At 46.2% G+C, this 27,402-nt stretch overlaps 2 protein-coding genes across 4 annotated transcripts in view; both read right to left on the reverse strand.

Annotated features, from left to right (window-relative positions):
* The window catches only part of CRY2 (cryptochrome circadian regulator 2), an 83,223-nt gene continuing 55,821 nt past the window's right edge, over positions 1-27,402 (reverse strand). The window contains exons 1-12 of one of the 3 annotated variants that reach the window (XM_064658027.1): positions 24,483-24,505; positions 19,181-19,289; positions 15,466-15,608; positions 8,640-8,824; positions 7,259-7,347; positions 6,055-6,195; positions 5,257-5,568; positions 4,037-4,188; positions 3,710-3,912; positions 3,146-3,235; positions 2,491-2,632; positions 1-2,013 (exon numbers count right to left, since the gene is read on the reverse strand). In XM_064658027.1, the coding sequence (XP_064514097.1) occupies positions 2,493-2,632; positions 3,146-3,235; positions 3,710-3,912; positions 4,037-4,188; positions 5,257-5,568; positions 6,055-6,195; positions 7,259-7,347; positions 8,640-8,824; positions 15,466-15,608; positions 19,181-19,289; positions 24,483-24,490 (1,572 nt within the window). In that variant the 5' untranslated portion in view covers positions 24,491-24,505 and the 3' untranslated portion in view covers positions 1-2,013; positions 2,491-2,492. Of the gene's footprint in view, positions 2,014-2,490; positions 2,633-3,145; positions 3,236-3,709; positions 3,913-4,036; positions 4,189-5,256; positions 5,569-6,054; positions 6,196-7,258; positions 7,348-8,639; positions 8,825-15,465; positions 15,609-19,180; positions 19,290-22,067; positions 22,299-24,482; positions 24,506-27,402 lie in introns of those variants that run through there. The other 2 variants (XM_064658026.1, XM_064658028.1) reach the window with 2 other exon arrangements.
* On the reverse strand, positions 22,928-26,904 carry SLC35C1 (solute carrier family 35 member C1). The gene is made up of 2 exons (XM_064658032.1): positions 26,272-26,904; positions 22,928-24,539 (listed from the first exon to the last, which is right to left on the reverse strand). Exons 1-2 carry the CDS (start codon positions 26,813-26,815, stop codon positions 23,980-23,982), a joined length of 1,104 nt encoding a protein of 367 aa, XP_064514102.1. The 5' UTR covers positions 26,816-26,904; the 3' UTR covers positions 22,928-23,979.

The raw sequence follows: 27,402 nt of genomic DNA on the forward strand, positions 1-27,402 counted from the left end.
GAGGGGGTTAAAGACATTTATAAAAAGTTGTATTTACAGACCATTGCCTAAGCAAGAAACTCTTCAAATGAGAAAAGTCACAACTTCTGTAACCTAAGTGTACAAAGTTCATGTCTTTCCCCTTTCTTCTCTCTGCAGCAGAAGATGGGGGCGGGGGAGTATCTCTTTTTCTTTATACCTTTCTACCTCCAAGACAGTAGGAGTAATATCTGGGTCAGACTGAAAGGGACAAAACCTGCTGATGACAGGGCTATCCACCAGGCAGGCTATGAATAGTAGTCTAGAAGAAAGTAAGGTTAGGAAGAGCGACTCTTTGTTTACTTGTTCAGTCTGCCCAATGGATTCCCTTGGGAAAAAGAATACAGGGCCAATGCCTTAGGGAGTGGGAAGGAAAGGTTATTCAGCTATTCAATAAATTTACTCACAGATTCAATTCAACCATTTCAGGTTTCTCAGATACATTTGAGTCAGTTTCAATTCGCAGCCCTCTTGCTCTGGGTTCAAACATGGGCTTCGAAACTGAATCTGATTATCCCAGTCAGAATGGGAGACAACTCTATACTCCCCAAGCTGGTAGTTGCATAAGCTCACATATAGCCCCACACTATCTGTGCCAGGCACGGATGAAAGGTTTTGGACAGCAAATGAAAACTGTGCCAACAGCAGCCCATTGCACAGGACTAGCTACTCAGCCTAATCCCTCTTGAAAACAGCCACAAGAGAGAATCTTCTGCAGTACTACCCTCCCTTGTGCTTTCGGTGACAGGCAGAGGTGCTCTGCCAGCACTGTGCTGGAGTGACATGTAAGAGGACTGGGCAAGGAGTGTATGGTTAAGAGCCAGGACAGCTACACAGTCGTTCCACTAGGCTACAAAGCACCAGCGTGAATGCAAATGGCAAGGAGGAGCAGCGTGCAGGGCAAGAGGTACAGGAATATACTGCGTAGAAACTCAAAACACAGATGCCAATACAGAAAAGAGCAAACAGAATGGGCACACAGAATGGTCACTGGACTCTGACTTGAGGAAGACTCACTTCAAGGAGTTGATGTGTAATACATCCTCTATCAGTATGAGGCACTCCACAGTCTACACACCAGACATAGGTCACTTCATTTGAGAGAGTACTCATTCAGGGAAGGAAATGCTGTAGAGTGCTGGGCTCAGGTGTAGCTCCCTTATTATCTGGACCACACCTGATCTGACACACTGCTTCGTTCATATCAAGGCATGATCTTAATCTCTGCAGAATTCCTTTTCTCTCAGAGTGCCTCTTCCCCAGATGTCAAACACCTCCGAAGCTGCCCATTCCAGGCAACAGCACTATGGCTCACCTTGCAGCAGCAAGGTTCTTTTGCAGGAAAGTTTTAAGTGCCTTTTAAGTGTAAGTTTGTATCTGTTCCTGTGCTACAGTTGACCTTCATTTTGTTTCCATCCTATAGAAGCACTACCTTGATTTACTCAGAAAGCATTCCAACGTCAGCCCAACCTAACCAAAGAAGTATCAAGTTTTCCTTGTTCTCTGGTAGGATGGGTTCTCTATTTTTGACATTGTAGCAGTTTCCTTCTCAACACCTACTATAATTTGAATTAATCAGCACGCATCACTGCCTAGTAGTATTGATGAGAATGAATGTTCACTATTTGTGAGACACGCAGATGCTGATTCTACATCAATGCATCAAGTCACATGCACTGAGCCACTGTCAGAAAATAAAGATACACCTGCGAGTGAACAAGTTGACAGAAGGCTCTTGCTCCCTTAAATGTGGGCAGATTTGGGGCATGGCTGAGAAGAGACATATTTGGCTCTTTGGAGGTCAGAAAGCCAAATATTCTCAAGCATATGTAATGCAGTGCCCTTCTGCGGCAGCTACTGGAATTACACAGTTCTATGAGACCCCAGATTTTCTGTTGCAGATCACAAGTTCCAGTCCCTCTGTGGCAGCAGTCCTACTCTTCTGGTCACCTCTTCAGCACTCTCCCTCTTCACTGGTAGGGTGCTCGTCGCTGGCTGTAGGAGAAAGCAGAAGAGACAATTTGCCTTGACCTCCTCTCTCATACGGAAAAATTGCCAAAACATGTGACCAGCTCTTTCCCTCCTGGGATCTGGAGCATTGGAGGCAGATGACTGAACCTGATTGTTCCCCTCCTCTAGCCCATATCCTCACCACATGGGCAAACCTGGCTGCAAACCCACTCTGTGGAAGGAGAAGCAGCTTCGCCAGAGCAAACCCACAACTGTGCTCCATGCCTGCTCCAGCAGCAGGGCACCACTCTCCGCTGGACAACTGAGCTAACAGCTTATCATGCAAAACAACCAGTGGGCAGGCCACTGCCAAATTATAGGGTTATGGAAATACAGTTAGGAGCCACATCCCTCCACAAGAAGTCCACTTTGTTCGTTACAATGCAGCAAGTAAATAAGATTAAGCCTTGTTAGCTTCCATAACCAGGTAGTTTAAGCCAGATCACACTAGGAACTACTCACAATCATAAACTCTTGCCAGGGATCTCTGAAGCAGGGAGACCTGTCACTTTAGCTCGTTTGTACAGTTCTTCAGCGCATGGCTCTTCTGCTCCCTCATGTTTGCGTTTTGGAGAAGCCTGGTCTGCTTGCGACAGCCTCACCGCTGCAGAGGAAGAAGAGTCATTGCAACACTTCCCCTGCCTTTAGGTGGCCTCACGCATACACCCTGGCCTAATCTGTCACAGGGCTGGGAGAAAGAAGACTGTGCAGTCCACAAGCACAGAGATGTGTTGCCATAGGCTCCCTGGAAACTTTTAAAAAAATGCTTTGTTAAAAGCATAATGAAGTCCCCCAGAACAAACATAAAAGCATCCTTCTTTGACAGAGGACAGCTTAATTTTACCTGATTAGCCCTACAGTGATCTGCACTTCTCCCTTAAGTGGCTGCATATGATCCCATACAGGCAGTAAAAGAGTAACTTTAATGAACTCTTATTCTTCAGCCCTTTTAGAAATGAAGGCTCACTGGGGACTTCTGAAGAAAGTTGAAAGGAATGTGAATGTGATCTATATTTTCCTAGCAATACACCCTCTTCCTATTAGAAAAGGATCATCTCCTGCCTGTAACTTTTAAGTCAACAGGAAACTCAAAAGCACACAAATAACTCCAACTCACCTGTACTGGTGCTGCAGCCCTGCCCTGAAGCTGTGTCTGTGACCGGGCCACTAAGATCTTCCACACATGAAGGGACTGATGCCAGTAAACCTAGAAAACAGCAAGAGGATATTATATTAGGAAACAAAACACACCTGGGGTGGGACAAGCCTTTCACATGGGAACACCATAGTGATCACCAAACAGCACATCCATATCCCAAAGCAGGAGTTCAGAGCTGCGCTCACCCAGTGCTGACCACAGACACATCCTGTGATCCAGCAGCATATTTATTTAGGATGCACTGCCTAGGTTTTCTTCCAAAGTGAAGAATGGACCACTGGTGGTATATGGATGGTGACTGGCTATCAGCAGCTCTCAAAACTAATCAAACTCTACTCCTCTTAGCTGTCCAGCAGCTCAATGGAGCTCTCCCTGGAAACCAATTGAGCAGATTTGGCAGGGACTGCTTTCTCTTGCAAGGACTGGCCAGAGAGAGAAGTGCTATCTATTTTAAATCATGACCTTTCCTCCCAGCATTTTATCTCATATTAGACACAAACTTTTGCAATTGTTGGTACTTACAGAGGCCCCGATAGCGTGACAGCTGCTGGTAGATCTGCTTCATGCGCTCAATGTTCAGTCGGCTGGTCTCTGCGTGGTTCACCATGGGTTTGGGGTAGTCCACCCCAATGATGCACTTGGCTGCCTTCTGCACAGACTCTGGAGCATTCCATGGTTCATAGATATATCGTGAGGGGAAACCTTTTAGTTTGGGCAGATACCTCCTGCAAGACAAGTAAAAAGCAACGTAGCACACACGATGCACAGAAAGCACCATGCACGTGTCAGCCACTGATCGACTTGGGCTCACAGATCCAGCAACAAGGAAGCTGCAGTCATATCACTTACTTAACATAGTCACCACTGGGGTCTGTGCGACGTCCGAAGCCCACAGGGCAGTAACAGTGGAAGAACTGTTGGAAGAATGCGCTGCACGAAAGCCACATCCAGCTGCCTGCGTTTACACTGAAATCTGCATCCAGTAATAGTTCGTCAAATACCTGCAGCAATTGGAGAAAAAGGCACTGAGACCTTCCCCAGACAGGACTTTGTGGCAGTAGGACCCAAGATGCTATTTCAAATGGCAGGCACTGAGCTATGAGAACAGAGCGGCAGCAAAGAGGCGATCTGCTGGCTGAAGGCAGTTGGCTGGTCAATATATCTCACTTCCTGACACTTTCACATACGGAGGCATGGTCTGCTCACACTGATAAAGTGCTGGCTTATCTCTCATGCAGCTACAGACTAAATCACTACCTAGTGCTGCAGCAAGCTTTGGGTATTGATCCTAGCCTGGCAGGCATAACAAGTGCAAAGCACCAACCGTAGGAAGGAGAGGATGCTGCACAGAAGAACGTGCACCAAAGCAAGATGGAAGAACCCCTCTGAAAGTCCCAGAGCACACTACTACTGAGAGGCAGAAAGGTTTCAGCAATAACTCACTCACATCCATGCATAGATGCTGCACCTTAAGCAGCACTTTCAATTATGCTCTGCTTTGTCAGCTTCATGACTAGATACTCCTGCCTCCACTTTTTATGTAGGGCAGTATGTACACTGGGTAGGTTTCAAGATGTCTGTCCCTTCAGATGGCCCAAGAGGAGGGTCTTTTACCTCTTTCCTTGAGAGACTCTAGACTCAGATTTCACAGTCATGGAGCGTTCCCTGACCGGCACGGTGATGGATTACACAATGAGGAAAAAGGTCCGGTTAAAAAGTGGCATTAAACTTGCAAAGAAAACAGATGGACTGAGAGAATTTTTACCAAAAAAAAAAAACCCAAAAAACCAAAAAAGCCCCCAAAACCCTAGTCCATATTTACCACTGGGTCCCACATACATTTACTTATGGTTACTCAAGGCTTGTGATACTGTCAGAACCTCACAGTAGAAGGCAGAAAGAAGTCAGGCTGTTGGCTGGCCAAGAGCCTGCTAGCAAATCCTCTCTTCCATGCACCTTTTACACATGAAGCAAAAGCCATACCTGTGTGCCCATCCTTGCAGCGAACGCCAGGGAGATTTTGTTTTCCTTTTGGCCTCCTGCAAATATCTGAAAACGCCAGGACTCACCCTGACTCCTGACTCCCAGCTGATCCAGAGGTCACCCCTGGTCAGGAAGCAGGCCACTGCGTGCCTAGCCAGATGGTGGATCCATCCTTCTTGTCTCAGTTGGGTCATGATTGCATCTATCCAAGGGAAGCCTGTCTTGCCCTCTGCCCACTTTGCCAAGGCTTCAGGGTTCCTGTCCCAGGGAATTTGTATGCAGATGGGATTCCCTTCCATGCGATCGAACTTCGGGTTGTTGGTGGCTGCTGTGTAGAAAAACTCCCTCCACAGAAGCTGTCCGTACAGAGAGAGGGGGGGCGTGCTGTTCCGCTTCACCTGTGGAGGAGGGAACAAGGATATTCACAAGCACAGGAGGACCGGCTTCATGCAGCTGAGCCATAAGCCACCTAAGCATTTATATGCATTTCCCAAGTCAGTTGCCGACCACTGCAATAAAGGAGCACCCCTTACCAGAAACCCTATGTGGTTAAGTCAGAGCACTGTTTTTGGTTCACTCAGTACCCTGACAAGTGACCGGAATTACACAAAACTAACAGTAAAAGGCTCTATGTGGCTTGTAACGCAGAAGTCCAGACTGAAGAACCAGGTACCAGCAGATTTAAGGTTTGCTTGAGTATTTACAGAAGAATCTCTTTTTCTCACCCAAGAGCCTCTTCTGTAACAGCAAGAAGCTCAGCCCAACAGTCAAACATGAGGGAGGCAACTGGAACTTTTGTACCTGTTCTGGCACTGTCTGGGAACCAGCATCATGCTACATATATGCTCAAACCCAGCCTGCTCTCCACGTCTCTTTTGTCTTACCTTCTTATACAGCTCCCAGAGACGATAGTAAAACAAGCGGCAGGACAAGCAGCCAAAACGCAGGTAGGGACTGAGTCCTGTAGGGCTGGCCAGCAATGAATTGGCGTTCATCCTTGGTCTTTCGTAATTTGCAACCCATGCCTAGATAGATTCAGGAGAAATCAGCCAAAACCCCCATGTATTTGTGGGACATTGTTAAGGGCAGGCCTCTGTGCAGGTGGTAAGATCACTCAGGTCTAACAGCACAGCCTCTTCTATTCACTTCCAAACACTGCTGGGAGAGATCTTTAGTGGGCAATCCCAACCCCCATGCCCCATTCAAGAAATGCAAAGCCTTTCCTCCAGGATTTAAACCAGTTAGTTATTTTGGCAAAGAAAAGGATTAAATTAGCTTTGCATGTAGGAGCTAATAACCCTGACAGTTCTTAGGGATACAAGATAATACAACTGTTTATGTCGAGGTATATCTATCTCATTTCACACACTAAAGAAGAAAATCGGGGAAATTTTGACCTTTTTGTGGAGCATTATGTTGAAAGTTTAGTCCCCCTTCAGCGCAAGTATTTATGCTTTGATTTTCACAACTACCACCAAGCCACCCAGCATTAAAGAAGTACAAACTGGTTAAAACTGAGCCATGCTTCTGCAGCTGGGTCACCTTTCATTACTTTGAAATTGTTTGCCTTATGCATTATAATCAAGAACATATTGAAAAAAATTTGATTATTTCAGCGAGGGGTTCAAGGAATGCCAGTCAGTGAGACAACCTATTAACAGGCTAAAGGACAAGGGGAAGGCATTCTTTTTTAAGCATGTACTTGCACTAATACCTCAACTAAAGATAAGAAGAGATGGTGTGCAGTGTGTAGTAGGGACTGAACAACTTACAGGAAAGTTTCCAAGTTTGCACTCCTCTAAAGGAAACTGAGAGGTAGAAACAAGGAAAAGAATCCTCTCTGCTTCAAACAGCAGCATTAATGATATACAGCTCTAATTCTTTGGGTTTGAGGAAGCCCAGGAGCTCCCTGCTCCACACACAAACCAAGATCACAGATGTACTCCAAAAATACCAAATACTCCTTTTCAGAGGCAAACGCTATGACCACTGCTAGGAAGAGCAGAGAACAGAGTAATGGGCAACCTTCTACATTTTTCATTTGGAGGCACAGTCTGCAGGAATCGCCACTTAAATAACAGGGGCTACCTTTCTTTCCAAGTGTTTATCCAGCCGTGCCAAAGCTTCCGTCTCTCCTCCTTGCCAAACTGCAGGGGCAAGACCATCTGTAGGAAAGCCTGAGAGAAAGAACTTAGTAAGATTTGAAGCCACGCCTAGACAAAGGGTATAGATATTGGATTAAGCATTAATAACAGCAAGACACTACATATTACAGTTGACTAACATGGCTTACTTGCTGCTCTAATCCTTGTACAGCAGGCAAATCATATGGAATATGGGGAGCGCCTGCTCATGACACTGCACTACAAGGGCCTCTCCCTGCAGTACTTCTGGCAGCCTTAGTGTGACTTCCCCCGTTGTTCACTGCCAGCAGTCTCTCTGGTGTGTCAGTACTACCCATAGGGCTCTGCTTCAAAGGCCAGAGTAGCTGGCAATGGAACATCTGCTCCACAACTCTGCCTCACAAAATACCTTGCCGTTGACATCTGCAGCTCACTAGATAGCCTGGCTGCTCCTAGTGAGGCTCCTATTCTGCTGAAAGCTTGTGCTGGGGAAGGCACTGGATTAGTGCTAGAGAACCGCTGCAGTGAGTGAAGCAATAATGCAGTCTCCCTGCACTGCTCTGAGCTGACAGAGGAGCTTCCCCTGGCAGCAAGCAGAGCAGTGTAAGGTTACAGGCAGTTTCACATTAGGCCAGGCAATAAAGCAAGTGGATCAACGCAGGACTGTGGCTCTGAAGATACTCCTGTTGTGAAGCCTCACACGTCTACAACGCCTGTTGAAATTGCACCTTAAGGTACAAAGTGATACTTCCTATATAGCTGATATGGAGCCTCCAGTCACAGAAAATAGTCTGCATTAATCCCTTCTTCCCGTGCATTTAGAATCACTTCCCTGTAGGTGTTGCATTCCTCATGCCTCAGCCATTCACTCTGCTTCTTCAAGGAAAACACAGGACCATAAGGCAGGAAGAGTGAAAGAAGCTTCTGTAATATTTTTTGTCTTGCTAAGCTCCCAAATTGGTGCTGCTTGGCAATAACTGAATGAAATTATCTAAGCCTGTTACATAGTTTACCTCTTCAGGTCTGTTACACAATGTGTCTGAGATGGCAGAGGAGGAAAGCAGCTGGTGAGGACATGAGACACTGATACAGTGGTTACATGCTCAGTATAGCAGAGAACACAAGGACAGATGCAGAGCACTTCAGAGCAATGCTAAGAGGGATGCTGGGCATCGACAGCAGTGCAAGGGACACCACAAGGTCCAGCACTCACTAAAAACATTAGCCTGCTTCTATGGCTAGAGGTAGCCCATGTTAGGTGAGAACATGTGCCAGCCATCGGAAACAGCTTCAGTAGATCCTGTTTCAGCTGGCAGTTAATCCTTGGCTTCGGTCTTGACACATACCCAGCTCTTCCAGCGATGGGACCCCATAAACATCATCATGGTTTTCCTGGATGTCCACTTTACACGTCTCCATCTGCTGACTTATTACAGTGCTCACTGGCTTCTTTGGGAGCTCCATACGGCTAATGATGGCCTGGAAGCGCTTGTAGGTGAGTGGTGGCTTGTGGCCATTCAGCTCAATTATTCTGGAGATAAAATAAGCACGGTGAAACAACACAGCCTCACTAACACAGAATACACAAGTAAATGACATGCAAACTGTACCCTGCTATCTCTGTTCAGGATAGCCTTTTACTTTGGATACAAAAATCCTTATAGACCTACCTTTCACTTGATGCATTCTCCAAAGGGATACTAAAACCAAACAAACAAGATCCCAAAATACATCAGAAAACAAAACACTGCACATACTTACTCGTCTCCATAGGAAAAAACCTCAAAACAGTTCCAGCTGAATTCAGACTTTGCACCATACCTCTCTCCCAGAGCTCCTAATCAGACCCCTGTATGAAATCTCAATTTGATTACTGCCTTTATGTCTCCCCGAGATGGCAAATCCTGGACCTGCATCTATTCCCCTGACACCTTGTGATATCCTAACCTGATTCTGACCTTACTTCCTCCTTGTCTGACACGGAGGACCTAGCCCATTAGTGACCCCTCCTCCGACCCCTCCTCCACCTATCTCAGACGAAGCAAATCCCAGTTTGCATCATTCCTCTCTCCCTGTGATTAGGGAAATCACCATCCTCCCCCATGCCATAAGGTCACAGCAGCCCCATGTCACGCTATTCACCTATGTCAGATCATGCTACAGAAAGAGAAAGTCACGGTTCCTCATTCCTCTACTTCACTAAGCAACCACAGCCTGCTGGGGCCATGCAGTTTATTTTTTCCTGGGACAGAGAGCTTTGAGAAGTCCTCTGGGCAAGGTAAGCTTCCCTGGGAAAGGTAAGCTTCCCCAGGCTGAAAGATGCCATTTTTAACCCTTCTCCTGCAGGGAGAGGAAGGAGTTAACAGCAAAGCAGACAGTACAGGGATCACCAGCATTACATAAAGCTGAGGCAGCCAACCTCACAGCTCACACAGGAGCTGAAGCACAGCAGCTTTCCCCACCCATTACAATCAACAGCTTATGCAAGGGGCCAGGCTTAAAGCCGAGTGTTCCGGCGGACGCCATGTGCCGTCCCTTCCCCCGTTGCCGCACGTGTAGCGGGGCGGAGCGACACGCCGGCCGCGGGCGCTCCCGCACGTGTGCGCCTCGGTGACCCCGCAGAGAGACCACACCGAGGGAAGGAGAGCTTCCCCACAGGCAGCACAGTGGCAGAGATTAAAAATGAAGCCACCTGTAGTTTCCTCCCGTGTTTCTGCTTTGAAGCTGTAAACACTGGGAGAAGATAAAAGACTCTAACGAACGGGGCATGGAGGGTGGGAGGGAGGGAGGGCTATCGGGATGTGCAAAGAGTACAAAGCACTGTACAATTTTAGTGCCCACGGCACTCTGCCCCGTCCTGGCTGGTGTATTTGTTTGTATTTGCCTTGCACCCAACACATCCTGTCCTACATCACTACACCAGAGTGCATCTCCTCTGCTTTCCCATATGCGCTTTTTGGCTGTCTCCGTGTAACACCCCAGAGATGGCAAGAAATAACAACTCTCATGAATACTACCCACCACTATCTTCTCTGTGGCTTGCTTTGAGTCCTGGAGCTGCCAAATAGGACCAGCCAAAGATCCCCAGAAAATCAGTGTTGTCACTGGAAGAGAAGTGAAGCATTTCCAGTTACAGCACTCTAGAGAGGCTCACTTGTTTCCATAGGAATTCAGAGCTTGGAAAAGGTGACAAAGCCGCACCGTGTCTGCCCTGAGGTGCTTGGGATGGGGGCAGGGAAGCTACTTCTTTCACAATGCCTCTGTTTTCAGTCCTCTTCCACAGATCTGCCGAGGCTGCAGCTCAATCCGAGATTCAGACCACCACTCCTAGATCCACAGCTAAAGCTTTTGTGGTCAGCTAGCTACTTGGAGCAAATCACTGTGACTAGCAGGATGCCAGTGTCTGTATGTAACATCATCAAGACAGTGAATATGAGTGAAGTTACCTAGTACAGCTCCTGAATTCCTAAACAGTGTTACTGGATCTGGGACACAAATCTTCTAAATAGGACTAGGACAAGTTGCACATTTCACTGGTACGATGCACAAAACCTGGACCTCTCACAATACTGCCATGAAAAGCAGTATTGAATATTTGGTATTGCACAATACTGGATTATTATACCACACATACTGGGTATTGTAGTGCTGTTCAGCCTTCTGTACAAAGATTTGTACAGGAAACTCCTCAAGCAGGAGGCCTTTCCTTCCTCACATTGTCCTTCTAATCCAGCCCATATAACCTCACAGGACTTTCACCAGTGAGAAAAAAAGGGAGATCCCTTCCCAGGATTTAATACTCCCATTTCATCCATCTCCCCCAGCGCAACCCACAGACAGCATGTGGCAATTTTTTTTTAGTTTTTTTGAAGTGCATGAGGAAGAGCTGGCTGCCAGCACTCAGCAAGCAGGCTGCTCAGCGCACCCCACTACCAATTCACGCGGACCATTTAGTTAGCCTTGCCAGCTTATGCAATTGCTCTGATCTAATTCCCTGCTCCAGAGAGCTCATGTAGGGCTACGTGTACGTAAGACAAGGGGTATTTCTACAGATTCGAAGAAGATAGGCAACAGATACATCCATCCAACAGATGCTGAACAAAGTACAAACAATTCAACTTCTGCAGACACATACTGAGCAGATGAAAGATGAAGATGTGACTTGATGACAGGCTGGGTATCTGTACTGGGGGAAAACACCTGACACCAGAGTATCATGCAAGATAGGAGAGGATAACAAGATCTGGCAGGCACAAGTTTCACTTGAACTTCTCAGATGGAAATAACCCATCTTTTTACAATAGAGTACTGAACTGCAGAACCACCAAGGTGTGCACGCTTCTCCAGTGCTTGGTTAGGATGTGCTTCTATTAAAACATGTTTAACTAACATTTCAGCCTTACGCTAGGGCATTTGAGGAAAAGCTGCTTCTGGATGCGTGCTACAAACATACAAGATCACAATGTTCTTTTCTGACCTAAACCACTCCCTCAGAATAACCCAGGCCTGCCTGGGATTATGGAAACCACAGTGCTGACCATCAGTGATCACACTGCAAAGGATTTAGATCCTAAGGAGAAAATAGGCAGATCCAGAGAAGAGACAAAACAACCTGTCAGCTGGAAGCTGTCAGACAGAGTAACTGCCAAGTAAAGACTTTGAGCAGGCTAGGATAACATCCAAGAGATTATCTTTTCTGTCTAACTTCTACAACCTGAGCATCGCTAATCCTGACTGGGAATTCCCAGATTTTCTCAGGAGTATCCAGCACTGATATTGAGTTTCTATAGCCCTCTCTTTGTTCTGGGGAGAGCAGGGGAAAGATGCTCTGATAATCACACAGCTATGCTGGCAGTGCCAACAAGGGGCACACTGCAATCTTCCCACTGGGTACAACCGGTCAAATTCAGAAGTTAACTGCACAGGCTCTTGGTAAATGTTTAAAAGGAGCTGGTGGAGGTGGTCCCAAAGTGTTGCAGCCCTGCCTGCCGCCTCCCTGGCCAGGCACCGTGTCAGGGGAGGGCAAGGGGAGAACTGCTGGAATCACGTATGTAGCTGTGGAAGATTAGTCTAAATTGCTTAAAACCAGGCCAACAATCTTGTTGGAAATCTGATTAAAGAAAGATGAGAAGTAGGATGCTACTACCAGGTACTATATCTGCCAGCTAACTATGCAGGAAAAACATTAGGGTGAGCAGAGGAAGAACACATACTGTGACTTAGAAGATGGTAACACAGCTGGAGGGTGACACACTATGAGGCTTCCAGGAGAAATACAGTATCAGAACTGTATTACCATCTGCTGAGAAATCTCAGAGATGCCAAGAAGGAAGAAATGTCAGCGTAACTGGAGACTTCAACTGTGTCCACACAGATTGGGTAGCTGCCACACCCCATCAGCTGCCAAAACTCCATTTTCTAGTTGCCATAAAGGACTTCTCCATGGGACAGCTAATGAAGAACCCACAAGGAGACGCAATTCAATATTTGGTCTTAGGCTGTGCAAAGGTATAGCTGAAATGTTAGTTATCACTTGCCTGCACTAAGTGTGACTTTGGCATGCATCAATTTAACAACTTTCCAGGAGCAACAATACCATAATGACTTTGTTTTCAATAAGGGAAATGCATTTAAAAAAGTAAGAAAGTGTACTAAGCAAAAAGAACAAGCTGAGATGCAGATCACTGAGAGGTAATGATTTTGGGGGAAAAAAATTCAACAATTGCACACAAACCATGAAAAAACATTTCAGAAAGATCACAGGAGTCAAAGCAATTAAAGAATAACATCAGCAAAGACAATAGAAGGCAGAATCCTTCAGAAAAATGAAGATAAAGACAGAAACCCATCAACCTCGTAGGTTAAATTAAAAACCACAACCTCCTTTGCACCTTCCAACCCAAATGAAAGTTTGAGAAACCTTTTGAAAAAAGCTTAAATAGTAAAAAAAAAAAAAAAATTAAAAAAATGCCCTTTACAGACACTCCAGGATATTTATGGAGCCAAGAGGTGATCAAGTCATTAAAAAAAGCAGAGACTGTAACAGCACAGCAAAACCCTCTGCATTTATTTTTGCAAGTGTATTCACTATGGAGGTATCTACAAAGGTTATGAATCTTGATTTTTTTAAAGGACATGTATCAGATATGATCACAGACTGGGAGATCAGTGCCACAAAACAAATTATGCTTGAACAGCAAAAGCTTGCCAGGACCAGCAAATATTCACCTGGGAACTGTAAAGGGCATCATGAAATACACGAACTGATAGCTGCTGAATTTACCATAAAACTGTCCGAATACTGCAAGGGGGAAAAAAAGCAAATACAGCTCCAGATTTTAAAAGTGTTTCAGGGGCATCAGAGGGAGGAATGAATAGAGTCTGCTATGAGCATTAGGCAGATGGGTAGGAAATACTAATGGAAACAGTGAATGCATGGGTATATGCAATATGCTGGGGGGTTAATTTGGGCTTGGTAAAGGGAAGTTGTGCCTAAAAATCTATTAGTGACATTTGAGCTTGAGGCAAGGGAGATTCAGTTGAAATATCCTACATGGATTTTGAAAAGCCATCTGACTAGATCCCTCAGTGAAAAATTTTTAAGAAACCACAGTGATTCAGGATAGAGGAAAAAGTCCATGCAGACAGAAAATTGAGATACAGGATAAAGCAGGAATCCATTTTTCCAGCAGGAAGAGAAATACTACACAGGGATGAGCTAGGGCTTGTGCTGCTCAAAATTTTTTAAAAAATATCTGGGAAGGGACAAAAAAAGAACATGATGATAAAGCTTACTAATGCAATAAGCTATCTGGGATAGCAAAAGGTAAAAGGCAACTTAAAAACTTCCCTACACACCACATGACCAGCTGACAAAAATACCAGATGAAATGCAGTTTTGGTCATGTTGTTTCTCTATATACATAGCTATGCAATCCTAAACTTATTTATACAGTAGCAGCCCCTCAAATAGCTATGACCATTCTGGAAGAAAGCCCCAAGACATCAGTTCAGTGTTTACAGCACTCAGAAAAAGCAAAAATAATGGTACTATTAGGAGAAGGACTATTAGAAGAAGACAGGAAACATCACAGCACTCTAAAAATCCATGTTGCTCCTACATTTTGCACACTAGTTACAGTTTTCACCACTGCTCTCCATCTCTAGAAATACCCAGAAGTACAAAGAAAGGTGACAAAGCTTATGAGATATAGAACAGATTCCACCTGAAAACTTAAAACTAGGACTCTCCATCTTGGAAAACACAAAGAGGACATGAGGAAGAATGTGAGGCCCATTGACATTGAAGGGGTGAGGATGTAATAAACACTGGTAAATAAAAATTAGAAAGTAGTATCTGCTCATGAAACAGGTTTAAGAAGAATACCCCTCGCTCCAAAGACAAACATTCCCACATGGCATATGCTAACTGCAAAGCTCCTTCCCATGGGAAGTTATGGATGTTAAAGATTTATAGGAGAAAATCCAAATTCAGCATTACTGGCACAAGTCTAATCAAAAAAAAGTTTAAAAAAAAAAGGAAAAGAAAAAAAGTGGGTAGCCTGTAAGAATAGTACATCATTGAAATCAAGCACATCTCAGTCTTAACTGAAAGACTGTCTCCACCGCTTAAAACCACATATATAGAGAGAGATATAATAAGTAAATATACAAAACTCAACATCAAAACAAAGCTCCTTCATAGCAAATACACAACAAAGACAAGGCATTCAGGTTTTAGAATAAGGTAAGTTTGTTCCAATCTACCTTATTTTACTTCTTCCAGTTGTCCTGGCACATCCATGAAATAAAAGCCCTGCCTTCATAGCCTGTTTGAGACAACAGGTCAACTATCTTTATTACAATGAAGCAAAAGAAAGCAGTCCATACAGTGAGGACATGCTCAAGGAGAGCAATCAATCGGACACAGCTGAGCAAATTAAATGACGGTCAAGTGCAGAGTTTAATAAGCTTGAGGCAACACCTGTCTGTACATTCACGTCACTGTGAGCACTTTGACGTGTTCTAATCAAAAGTGCGAGTGCAGAGAGTAATCCTTCTAGGCTCACACAGGATGACAGTGATCAGTGTAATGGAGGAGACTGAAGTCTTCCCAGACGCGACAATCCCAGCCTAGCCCAGACAGCACCTCTGCCCTTGCTCTCCCCATACCTGTCCAAGTCGTAGAGGGTGTGGGAGTTCTCTATCACCACCTCCACACCAGCCTCCTTGGCCAGTTTGATGATAGCTGCATCCCTCTCCTTTCCAAACGGCTCTGAGTCGTATTCAAAGGTGAGACGAGTGACTCCCCATTCCTGTAAAAAACACAATACACCCAGCTGTCAAACAGAAGACCCTTCCTAATAAGCACAATTACAAACATGGATTTCAGAATTCCTGAACAGTGTTAAGTCCTGGAAGCTTAGTGTGTTACTGTGAGGAGCAGCAGTCTGGATTTGAGATAACCAAAGACTCAACAATTTTATCAGCTCTAGCAAACACCACATCTGCTATGCAAATTTGCAAATGTCAGGTTTAACATGTCAGAGGAGGTTGAGTTCTCCTCTATTATCACTTAGGTCTCAGCTCAGTCCCCAAGCCTAGGAACACCTTGTTTTGTTGCATATGCTATCCCAAAGTAACCCTACCATTCTATTCCAGCATTTGCAGAGAACGCATTTCAGACAACTCTTTCAAGGCATGTTCCACTCAAACCCCTGTATTTTCATGTAGAAACTATCATTAAGTAAAACCAATACATTCTAAATTTTTCCCAATGTCTCTTTAAAGACATGACATCTTGGGGAATCAGTGTCCAACCCAAAGCGCAAGAAACAGGTTGTAGGAAATGCAGGACATAGGATGGCAACTGAGTGAACCTTTATGGTCTGCACAGTAGAGTATGATACTGTGATTCAGATTTAAGGTAAAGTCCCGCCTTTTCGGAGTTATTTTAGAATTGCAGAATCATAGGATGGTTTGGGTTGGAAGCAACCTTAAAGATCACATAGTTGCAATCCCTGAAGTTTACCCTAGTCAAGCCATGCACCTGTTCTGCTCTTCATACCATTAATAGACCCCTGACAAATTACATGGAATAAGCCTTATGAAATAGCATTCAGCCTCTTCCAGGCTTTTCTAGAGCACAGATTGTTCTCCAAGTCTATGGCCTAGTTTTCCTCAGAAAATGAATCCTATGAGAAAAGGTTTCACGGTTTCCACAGCGACCCTCCCAAGACATCCATCAAGCAGAGCAGCAGCCCACAGATTTGTTTAGCAAACACTTTAGTCAAAGACAGCCAGAAATCTACAGACACTTAAAAAAACCCTCACACAGCTAACATACGAACCACACTCTCCAAGTGAGACAGTCTAAGTCAGCTCTGTATATACAGGAGACTTTTCCACCTCCAAAACAGAAACAAAGCAAAAGAACAATTGTGTCTAGTTTACTGAAGACCATTAAAAATAATGCCAAAGATGGGGAAGGGAATTCAGAAGCAGAAAACAACTGCACAAGTCCCATTCTTTTCTAAACTTGCTGATCCAGTCCTAAAACTAATTTTAGGAAGGACAGAGAAATAAACCAGTTATGTATCACTGAATGTACATCTTGGAGAGGTCCTCCACTCATTTTTCCAAGTAAGAATGTGACACCACCCTAACTCAGAGCAGGGGTCAGACTGACATGTTCCAGGCCCTGCCCTGCTCCTATGTGATTTATCAGCTTCATTTTAAACTTTTCTTTTATAAGAAAAACAGTATTAGCTGGAAGGCTTGAAAAAGATGGATTTAGTCTTGAAGAAATACGTATTACTGTCTTGAAAGAGTGGAATGGAATAAAAGAAAACCATGTAAGGCTAACAGAAATTTTAGGTAAACATCCAAAACTTATATTCATGTATTCCTACAGTTTTGAGAAGGCCACTGCTCTATGGGATACAGTAGTACATAGGAAGCAGAGCACAACCAACCAGAAAACTCGTTAGCTGTATGACAGTAAATTGCTGCAGGTATACAAAAGAAAAGGCATGACTAATAACTTCTCTCTTTTATCTATCCTATAGCAAAGAAAAACTGTAGGGGCAAAAGACACCAAAGGGATTGTGAGCAAACTTCAGTGAACAAACAACACACTTTTACAGAAGAGGTAAAATTACAGACATTTGTTCAGATAGAGTGAGACAAAAAAACTTCTGCAAAGGTTAACACATTGCTAACAAGTACACTTCTCACAATATCCATGCACAATAGTGCCTTAGCAGCGACTGTTAGCAACAAGGTAGCTCAGCTACTGGCAGCAGGAGCAGAAATTATATTAGGTCTAAGTGCTGTATTACCACATGTGACATAACTCTCCTTCCACAACAGCTGACAGCAAGGCATGAGCTGCTGCTAATTCACTGTTCAGTGCAGCAGCTCTGCAGACGCCTGAATCCCCATGAAAGCCATAGATTTACCATGTAATAGCATAAACTTGCCTCTGTTTTTTTCAGCTCTGTTACAGCACACCTGAGATACTCATCAACTCACCTCCCCAGACAAAACAGACTACAGCAAAAAGCAGGTCTGGGTGACTTCACAACCATCTCTCCAAACCTCAGACTCTGCCAACTACTTTTTGTTCTTTAACCAAAGCAAGCGTTTTTCTCCAACAAAGTTTTAATTATCCCATGAATACCTTGAACTAAAATAAAGAGGTCATGAAGTACTAATAGCCAGAACTTATTTGCAGATCAAAAGATAAAAATAACCCAGACTCTGAAAAGACTAAAAACAGCACATAGTTTGTGTCATGTATTAAGATGCAGAAGCCAAGATAAGTATCAGTGCCCCTTCTCACCTGCATAGTGCAATTCCCCTCTCCAGTACTGCCCTCCTCCAGAAAATACACATCAGAACCATTTACTGCAGATTCAGTACAGTACAGATTCAAGTTTACCTCTCCTTCTCAGCAGCTGGTCTATAATAGGCTCTGGGGACACTAGTTCTGTCAACCATATGTAAAGCACAGTCCACATGACAAACCCAACTCATAAGAGTACTGGGAACCGTGTTTTTTCATTTAGTTTTGACACTCTACCAAAGACACCGTCAGAAAGCTTCAAAGACATTGGAAATACAATCTTAGAGCAGGATAGAGAAGAATGATACTGCTTGAGGAGCCTTGATATTCAAGGAGATGTTCTTGTCAGCCCTGACATCTGCAGCACTGACATACCACTTTAGAAATATATCCCCCTAATCCACCATTGACCATCAAGGTAACTGCATATTCCACATCCTAAATGGTACATCAGCAAGAAGCTTGGACCCAAACCATATTCTGCTGCTGAGCTGACTGAAGTGCATCCTTGAAAAGAAGAAGAAAAGGAAGGTCAGCTAACATAACAGCTTCTGAATTTTGAAATTTTAACACAAAGTCCTGTTTGCAATTCGTAAAGATCAATGTGCTTTTCCAGTTGTCCATAAAGGTGTATGGACACAGCAGTCTTCCCAAGTAAAAACTGTAGGAAGCAAATGACCAGCAGGGAAAAAGCTCTCAACACAAGAGAGTCAGTATGTTACAGTGCAGCCATGTGAGAGGTGACTTATAGTAATGAAGGTCAAGACCACCATCCAAAAGAGAAGCCTGAGCACCCTGATACTAGGTTACACCCTACTACTAAATTTCTTTGCCAGTCTGAGTTCAGGAGTGGATCTGGCTCCCAAGCTGGCCCTTATGGATAACAGTTAGGAGTAGCTAAAGACAAAAGTTTGTTTCAGTGAAGAATTAGTTATAGCTAAAGAGATGCCAAAGGAATCTCCAATCATTAGTGAGTGAAAACAAGTTTAGCACCAGGCCACCAATTTTTCTTCACTATGCTCCAAAAAATTATTCTCTTACTTTAAAGAGTCTTGGGAAGACATCTGTTGGCTGCCCTCGGACAACAAACAAGCGAGAGTTCAGTTTCCTTAAACTGTTGTCCAGATCTTCCAGAGACTGGAGTAGAAATCTGCAGAGAAGAAACAACAGCAGTTAGTGTCAGTCAGACTGGTTACAGCTAAAAGGCAAACGAGAACTTGCATGGAACTCCAGCAAACCTGCATCACCAAATTCAACTGGAATTTGGACTAGAAACCAAAAACAAGAATTCATATTGATCCCTGGTCTAACAACTGCTATAAGATTGCAGCACCACCCAGCTTGTTCAGATGCAAGAGGCTTCCAGAATTTTCTTCTTCCTGAAATCCCCTTCCCATGTTCTCCTTCAGTGCTGGGAGAACACTCCTGTCAGATGCTCTCTCCATATTATGAGACGTAGAAAATCATAAACCATATAATTCCCTACTGTATATTCTTTCATAGATTTAGGGGCAAGGAGTGATTTTGCATATGAAGTAGAAAAACGTCGATGCACTACTCCAAGGAATGTAATGAAATACTGCAAGAACTGTGCAAGTTTTACAGTTCTGGCTACAAATACGCCATGTCACAGCAGAGAAATGTACTCTCCTAGCTCATCAGTAGCACAAGACTGAGCACCAGGATCTCCTGAGGCAAGAATTATCTGTATTTAAAACAGTTGCAAAGAGAACTGCAATTCATCTTCCACCATGAAGACACATAGATGAGAGCATACCAAGGCATTCATCTATTCCCTCTCACCCCAAAAATCCAAAGACCCATGTAAGTGCTTTCTGCAGGTAACAGTGTGTCTGACTGATCCCCCACTAAACTATACAATATTAAAGGTTATCATCTTTGCTTTCCCAGTCACACAGGTCCTCCCCACCTACACAATCACTCGCATGATCTGCGAGACAGGAGTATCAGCAGCAGCTCCCTTAAGACTACACACAGCTAAGAAAGCTAAGCTACAATTAAGTGGGGGTTTCCTCTCTCCTCAGCTGCACTGCCCATAGTGTGAACTGAACTTACCACATAGAACAAGCTCCCTCTGCACATCCCAAGGGAGAAAAAGATGCGGAGTTCATGGAAAGAGGGGCCCTCTATCAAAAAGCAGAACATCTAGAACCAGGTCCAGGTAAACAAACCGCTCCCCTAGCCCACATTCCATCTATTAAATAGGAATGTCAACTTTCCCAGGTGTTCTAAAAAATTATCAAGCATTATTCCTATATGGCTCACACATGCTGTGCAGTTAACAAGTAATTTTCAAGATGATAAATTTGTGAGAACTAGGTAAAACACAAACCTTTGCCTTTGGAGAACAGAACTCTGAATACAAGTATTTGCATAAAAAAAAAAATTAGCAAAACAAAGCCAAGCCTCCCAATGGGAACCAACCAAACTTTCATTTCAACCTCTGGTTATAAACTCTTGTTCTCTAATTAGTAAGCATAGTACCCTTGGGTGTTTACTGACACCTGTCCACACTTTTCTCCACCTTTCACATGCCATCTTTTTTGAACTTCGTTCAACATAAGTACATTTTTCCCCAACAGCCAGAGGTGCTAGTTTCTGACATCTGCAGTAGGGATGCACCCCCAAGAAAACATTATTCTAAAAATTTCACTTGCTCATATATTCCACGACTACAACATAAAGAAGACCACTAACTGCTTCCCTTCCTCCGCAATGCTGGTAGAAACAAACAAGGATTAAACAGATCAGGAACTAATCTGTTGTGGCAGTGCTTTGGTTCTTCCAAATGGGGACAGTCAGCAACAACAGCAGCACGTGAAAGGCATTTCTGCTGCCTGCAGAATGTCTGGTCTACTGAAAGACCACTTCAGGCTCCTACAACACTTATATGTAACAGAATCCACAATTTTCTGTAATTTGAATGTGTACATTGAGGTAATGTATGCACATTTAGAATTTTAAGCCATCCTCTCATGTGGGGTTTTAGAAACGCACAGGTATCACTCATATAATCCCATTCCTTGAGATGAAGCTAAGGTGCACAGCAGAGTCAATCAGTTACTACAGTTTTCGTAGTGCACAGCCACATAACATTTCAAAGGGCTCTCAAGGGATCTTTAGCCAGGTGGTTGTCCCGGGGTAGTGTGAGGGGAGATCTGCCTCATTTGTATTCAGGGGAGTCTTGCCGAGGAGAATCTCTACCTGGATTGGGTTTCCAAATGTTTAGGCAGCTGAGACCTGAGACAATAGTGTTATGTAATGTTACTGGCTACAGGTACATGAGGTCTTGTTCTCTGCACACGCGACTCATGCTGTACATTTTTCCATTTGCAGACAGGGGGAAAAAGCCCACATATATCTTCCTCTCTACCTTCTTAGCAGCAGCCGATATGTATTTCCATAGAAATTTGTGGGGTGGAAGGAACGCAGTTGCGTGCGCACATGCCTACGCGTGCCCAGCAGCCATAGGGCAGAGGGAAGGCCTGGAGAGGCCACGCAGCGCTAAGGATTCTTTGCGCTTGTTTCTAAATCCAGGGAACAGCGTCCCCCAAAGCTAAATGCCCATGGGTCGCTGCTCTCATACATTCGCTCAGCTGGTAAGGAGAAGGTCTAATGACATTACGTAAAGTTGAAGGCATCCTCCTACAGAGTCAGGCAGCCCCGCTGAGAACATCGCGGCGAGGCCAAGCGGGCACGGCCCAGCCGCTCTCCTGCAGAGAGGGCGGCGGAGCGGTGCGTGGGCCGGGCCAGGCAGGGCAGCGGGTGCTGCTCCCGCCGCTGATGCGGCCTGACCGACACGGCCCACGCCGCGCCCAGAACGCCCCGGTGCCGCGGGACCCTCCCCGCCGGGGGTCCCGCCGCTCCCGCCCCGCTCGGTCCCGCCCGCAGGCCCGGCGCCACTCACCGCCAGCGGTTGATGCCCACGGCGGAGGAGGCGGCGAACCAGGGGTCCAGGATATAGATGCAGCGGAGGGACGTGGCGTCCCGCAGCGCTTCCTGCAGCGCCGGGTTGTCGTGGAGCCGCAGCCCGCGGCGGAACCAGTGCACGGAGCGGCACAGGGCCGGCGCGGGGCCCAGCGCGGCCGCCGCCATCGCCGCCGCCTACTCCCGCCGCCGCGGCCACCGCGCGCCGCCCGCCCCCGCCCCGCCCCGCCGCGTGACTGGTGCGCGCCACGGCAGCCAATCAGCGCGCTGGGCGGGGCGCGGGGACCCGGGGCGCTCTGCTGCCCCCCAGCGGCCGCGAAACCCCCGCAAGGGAGATCTCACCCGCAGCGGAGCCCGAGAGCCACCCCCGGCTTCCTTCAGCAGGATCGGCCGCCGTGCAGTACGAGCAACATTAAAAATAAAATAAAAATATTTCAAGGACCCTCAATGGCTGCCTACATCAAAAAGGTACCTGTGGTCATGAAACCTGGCACATTCCCAAATTAAACAGGAACATATTCCGGGCAGAAATGGAGTGTTTTTCTGTAGGCGAGGCTAGACATCACTCACGGGGCACAGTACATCGTGTAGTGTCCATGGGGCAGGGTATGAAGCAATGGCATGGATTGCCCAGGATCACTATCCAAATAACTCCTTATGTTTAAAGGGGCCAGGGATTTAGAAAGCTGGTGCAACATCACAGCTCACAACAGGGTGTTGCTGTCGACCCCTGGGATCGGAAATCGCAGCAGAGTATTGCACAGGACCAGATGTCAGGGGCAGAGATTTCTGCAGAACTAACTGTTCAGCAGCAAGTTCCAAGCAAAGGGATCGATGCAATTGAGCAAACCTAGGATTTTTTTTTTGAGTTGAAGATTCACTGAGCTGGCCGTGGGGATGTTTAAAAGGAACAAGTCAAAAGACAAACTGCAAACATCAGAGGAAATGAAAACTATGTATGAAACAAGTCTCCTGAAACAAGCCTAATTAGTAACAACCCCATTTTCAAACACAAACCTACCCCCTACACAGAGGGTAAAGAGGAGAAGTGTTGTGAACTCCGTGAAGTGGGATCCCCACCCTACAGCAGCAAGTACTTCATAGTAACTTTTCCCCATCTGCCTGTCATGGAGAGACACAGAGGCCAAGCTCATTCCTCCATGAGCAAGTCCACTGGATCGAGCCTGCTCTCCCTCATGGGACACAGTGGAGAGGTAATAAGAAGTTTGATGCCAGAGTCTTAGTATGCTTCCCCAAACTGAGATATCAGATGTAGGGCAACACAGAAAAAAAACTCAGAAGGATGTGATACTGACTCGCTGGAAAGAAGACTTGGAGGCACTGCTGTTGCTTAGACTTGTACATAGCCAGAAGGGAAGGAATTTCTATCCTCTGCACTGAATGGGGCAACAGGAAGAACGGCTGTTGCAAAAACCTTTTACAGCAGTTTACTGGAGTCAAACCCAAACAGTCTGGCTACTTGCCTCTTCCTTACCTCGAGGTTCAGGATTTTATAACTTCAGTCTGCATTCATTCAGCTAATTCTAGATCCCTAACTACAGAAAGCTCCTACCCCAGTCTTTGTCTGCTAGGAACCCACCCCACCCACACAGATGCAAATTTCCCCAATTAGGTCAACAGCAACATCCATTTTAAAAAACAATCACAAAAACCCCCAATTGATCTCTATAACGCATGCTCTCCACAACTCTGATAGATGTGAGATCCCATGGATAAAACATGATCCAGTCAGGTCTTTGGCTCCGGTTCCTGACACAGTTCCCCATACACTTTGCAGGTGAATTTTTTCCTGATCCCTGCTCTTCTCCCCAGGAGGCAATGAGCACCAAAGGTTATCCCCCTAGGCACAGAAATGGAAGTGCAGGAGCTGCCTACACACCAGTCTCATTTCTTTCGCTGCTTTTGACATTAGGATCCTCTTGCGCCTTTCTCATCTCCAGTCCTTTCACCCATGTGTAGGCAAAGGAACCCCCCAAAACCATCAAGTTACTTGTCCACCACAGGAAGCTCTTTGTTTCCTCAAAGTAGATAACAGCCAGCACTGTTTGGGCACAGGCCTTGGCTGTCCCAGACACATTGTGGGTGAGTGGGCTGGTGAACTTAATCTGAAGTCCAGTCACATACCCAATGGCAAAGCCAAACACTCCCCCCAGGGTCATCACACCCCAAAAACTGGGGCTCCCCAGTTTGTCAAAGTGGTAGAGTGTGCGGAACTCGCCCAGCAGCATCATGAGAGGGAAGAACAGGACACAGGCATTGACATTGTTGTAGAAGGTCAGGCGCCAGATGCTACCATCCACCACAGGCAGCACCTTCTTGGTGTAGATGGCATTGAGAGAGACACACAGGCTTGCCAGGATCCCAAAGAATATACCTGTCCATGATAGCGTGCCCTCTGCTCCTTCCTGGTCAACACCCAGCCAGAAGCCACCTGCAACCAAACAAATCAGGCATCACCTGAAAAACTGCTGAAAGGCTCAAAACATAGAAATTTATCATCTACTTTATACTGAACAACCACAATCACAAACAGACAGGCTTAAGGATTTTCCCTTTCTATTAAGTGAACACAAAAATGTTCACTACTAGTGTCCCGGGAAAATTTATTTTAGGAGGGCAAGTAATTTACTGTGCGGTTAATTCAATCTCAGAGGACTAATTCCCACACTGAGCAGGCAGCACTAGTTCAGAAACTATTATTCCAGCTAGTCTTTGCATATAGGTAATTTTCAGGAGACTGTATGACTATTTTTTAATTGAAAAGACAGCAAACTCATACATGGGTAGAAAAATACACAAATCTACATGGGTAGAAAGGTTTGGGAAAAAAAAGCCTCACAGGCTTTCCTGTTAACAGGAAGGAAAAGGTCAGAAAAGAGGGAAAGATAGTAAATACATGGATGTAATATTAAGAACCACAGTTGAGAAAAGATCACAAGGCAGAAACTGTGTGCAGTATCTTCAACATATTAAACTTTGATGGGTAATGAACTCTTCAACCACCTCCAAAACAGGAGCTACAGGCTTTGTGTCTCCTTATGCAGCTCATAAGCAAAACATAAAAGGGGAGATGAGCTACTGAAGGAGAACTGCACCGTGTTTTCATAAGCTGCTTCACGTTGGAGTTGGTCTGGCAAGTTACCTGCAAAGCAGCCAACATGCTTTAATCTAGGCCCAAATACAAAAGGGTTCAATGCACTGACAGAAAGGGCTTTGCGTCAGACCACAGAGGATGCTCAGCTGTGCTACTCCAGGCATACTGTCAATGCTCTCACAGCAAAAGGAGACAGAGCCAGGGGGACGGAGCCTTGGAGAAACTCTAAGGCTGGCAGACACCCATACTCCTGGGCAGTATCCAAACAAAAGATTAGCTAAAGCAATTGCTTGCATCACTTGGGTGGAAAAAAAAGAGTAGTTCTGTTCCTGTTCACCTATTCTATGGAGATGAGATTTCTCTCATTTTCACCTGAATCCATCTACTTGTCTAAGCACCAAAGTGAACACAGGTTCACCTGGAACCAGACTGAAATAAACATTCCACCATTCTTGGCATCTAAGTGACCCTTCAGTGGAAGGTAGCTTTTGGCATTCCCAGTGCCTTTGGAATTAAAGACTTCCAAGCATCCCTGTTAAGCCAGTCAATGCCCAGCCCTACATCCTAACCACACAACCAGATCTTCTAGTGGTGTTTTACATTTGGCTTGATCAGCTAACCATTCATCACATGCATTCAGCCTGTCTGGACCGGCTGGCTCCATTGCATGGGCCTAGCGGTGCTGACATAAATGTTATTGTTACCAAAGGTAATAATGAACAAGCACTTGGGAACGGGGAGAAAGCCACCTGCTGTTTAATGGCCTGTATAGGGGAAAAAGAAAAAAGGTAAGGCAAGTTAAGCATCATTAGGGGCCAGAGAGGTTTTACTGCTCAAAAGAAAAAGGGAACCATGGTCAAGGGTCATTTCCTCTCTTAATGAGTTATCCACATCCTCCAGACATACAAAGCAAGTTGCCGGAGGCAGAGCAAGGCATGAGCCCTGAGCTACCCCACCTCACCAGGGAGCTGCCACACATATGGGGATGACTTCCAAGGGAAAGACATTCCACCTCTGTCTCTCTGGGGCTGGCTGTGGGATCGGTGCAGCCCCTTCTGCTCCCCCTCACCTATGATGACTCCGCAGGCCAGGAGGGCGTAGAGGGAGGTGGTCTGCTTGAGGAGCAGGTAGGAGAGCAGCACGTTGAAGACGGTGGTGAGGGAGCGCCCCACGTTGTAGAAGGCCACGCCGACGTGCTTGAGGCAGAGGTTGTTGGAGGTGACCATGCCGATGAAGACGGCGGAGAGGGGCAGGACGCTGCGGGACACCTTAGGGTCGAGGCGGAGAGTGGGCAGGCCGGAGCAGGGGGGCCCGCAGGCCGCCCCCAAGCTGAGGCCGAGACAGAGGGCGGCCGTCAGGGCGCACTGGAAGAAGGTGACGAAGAGGGGGGCGTCGAGGCGCAGCGAGGGGCTGTCCAGCAGGTACTTGTTGAGGAAGACCATGGCGATGGAGGTGAACCAGTAGAGGCAGACCACCACGGCGATGCGCAGCGCCCGCAGCAGGAAGGGCGCCCGTCGGCCCCCACCGCCCTCCGCCGGCAGCAGCGGGTCGGCGGCGCCACCGCCCAGCGCCATCCGCAGGATCCCCGTCCGCGTCAGCTGCGCCTTGCTCATGGCGGGCCGAGCCGCCCGGCCGCGGCCCGGCCTCCCTCTTCCCGCCGCCGCCGGCCCCGCTCACCCGGCTCTGCTGCCGGCCCCGCGCCTGCAGGAGCGCCACCGCCCCGCCCGCCGCCCTTTATTCACGCCCCGCGGGCGCCGCTCGGCGCCTCCCCGGCCGCGGCGCCATTTCGGGGGAGGGCCCGGCCCGGCCCCCGCCGCCCCGCCCCGCCCCGGGCAGCGCGGCCGGGCCAGCGGGGATGTTGGGAAACGTGGGGTACGTAAAAATGTTCTTCCGAAAGGATGCTCTTTCATGTTTGCTGTTTGTATACTTCCAAGCCTAATCGACAAGAAAGGTGATTTACCGTGAAACAGATAGCAGCGAACAAGTGATGTCCACGTGTTAGAAAGACAAATTGCTTGTCGGTAGAATTGCCTTGTTAAGGCTTAGGGCTCGACGTATTTCAGTGATATCAGACCTAGGGGCAGGTTAACAAAGCTTGGGAAGAAGGATGTACCACTGATAGTGGACACAAAGAATGAAGAATTTACGGGCCACAAGGACATTTGTCAGAACCCCCAAGATAAGGAAGAAATTAACAAAG

This window comes from Pseudopipra pipra, chromosome 6 (genome assembly GCF_036250125.1).
Source record: "Pseudopipra pipra isolate bDixPip1 chromosome 6, bDixPip1.hap1, whole genome shotgun sequence".
Classification (NCBI taxonomy): Eukaryota; Metazoa; Chordata; class Aves; order Passeriformes; family Pipridae; genus Pseudopipra; species Pseudopipra pipra.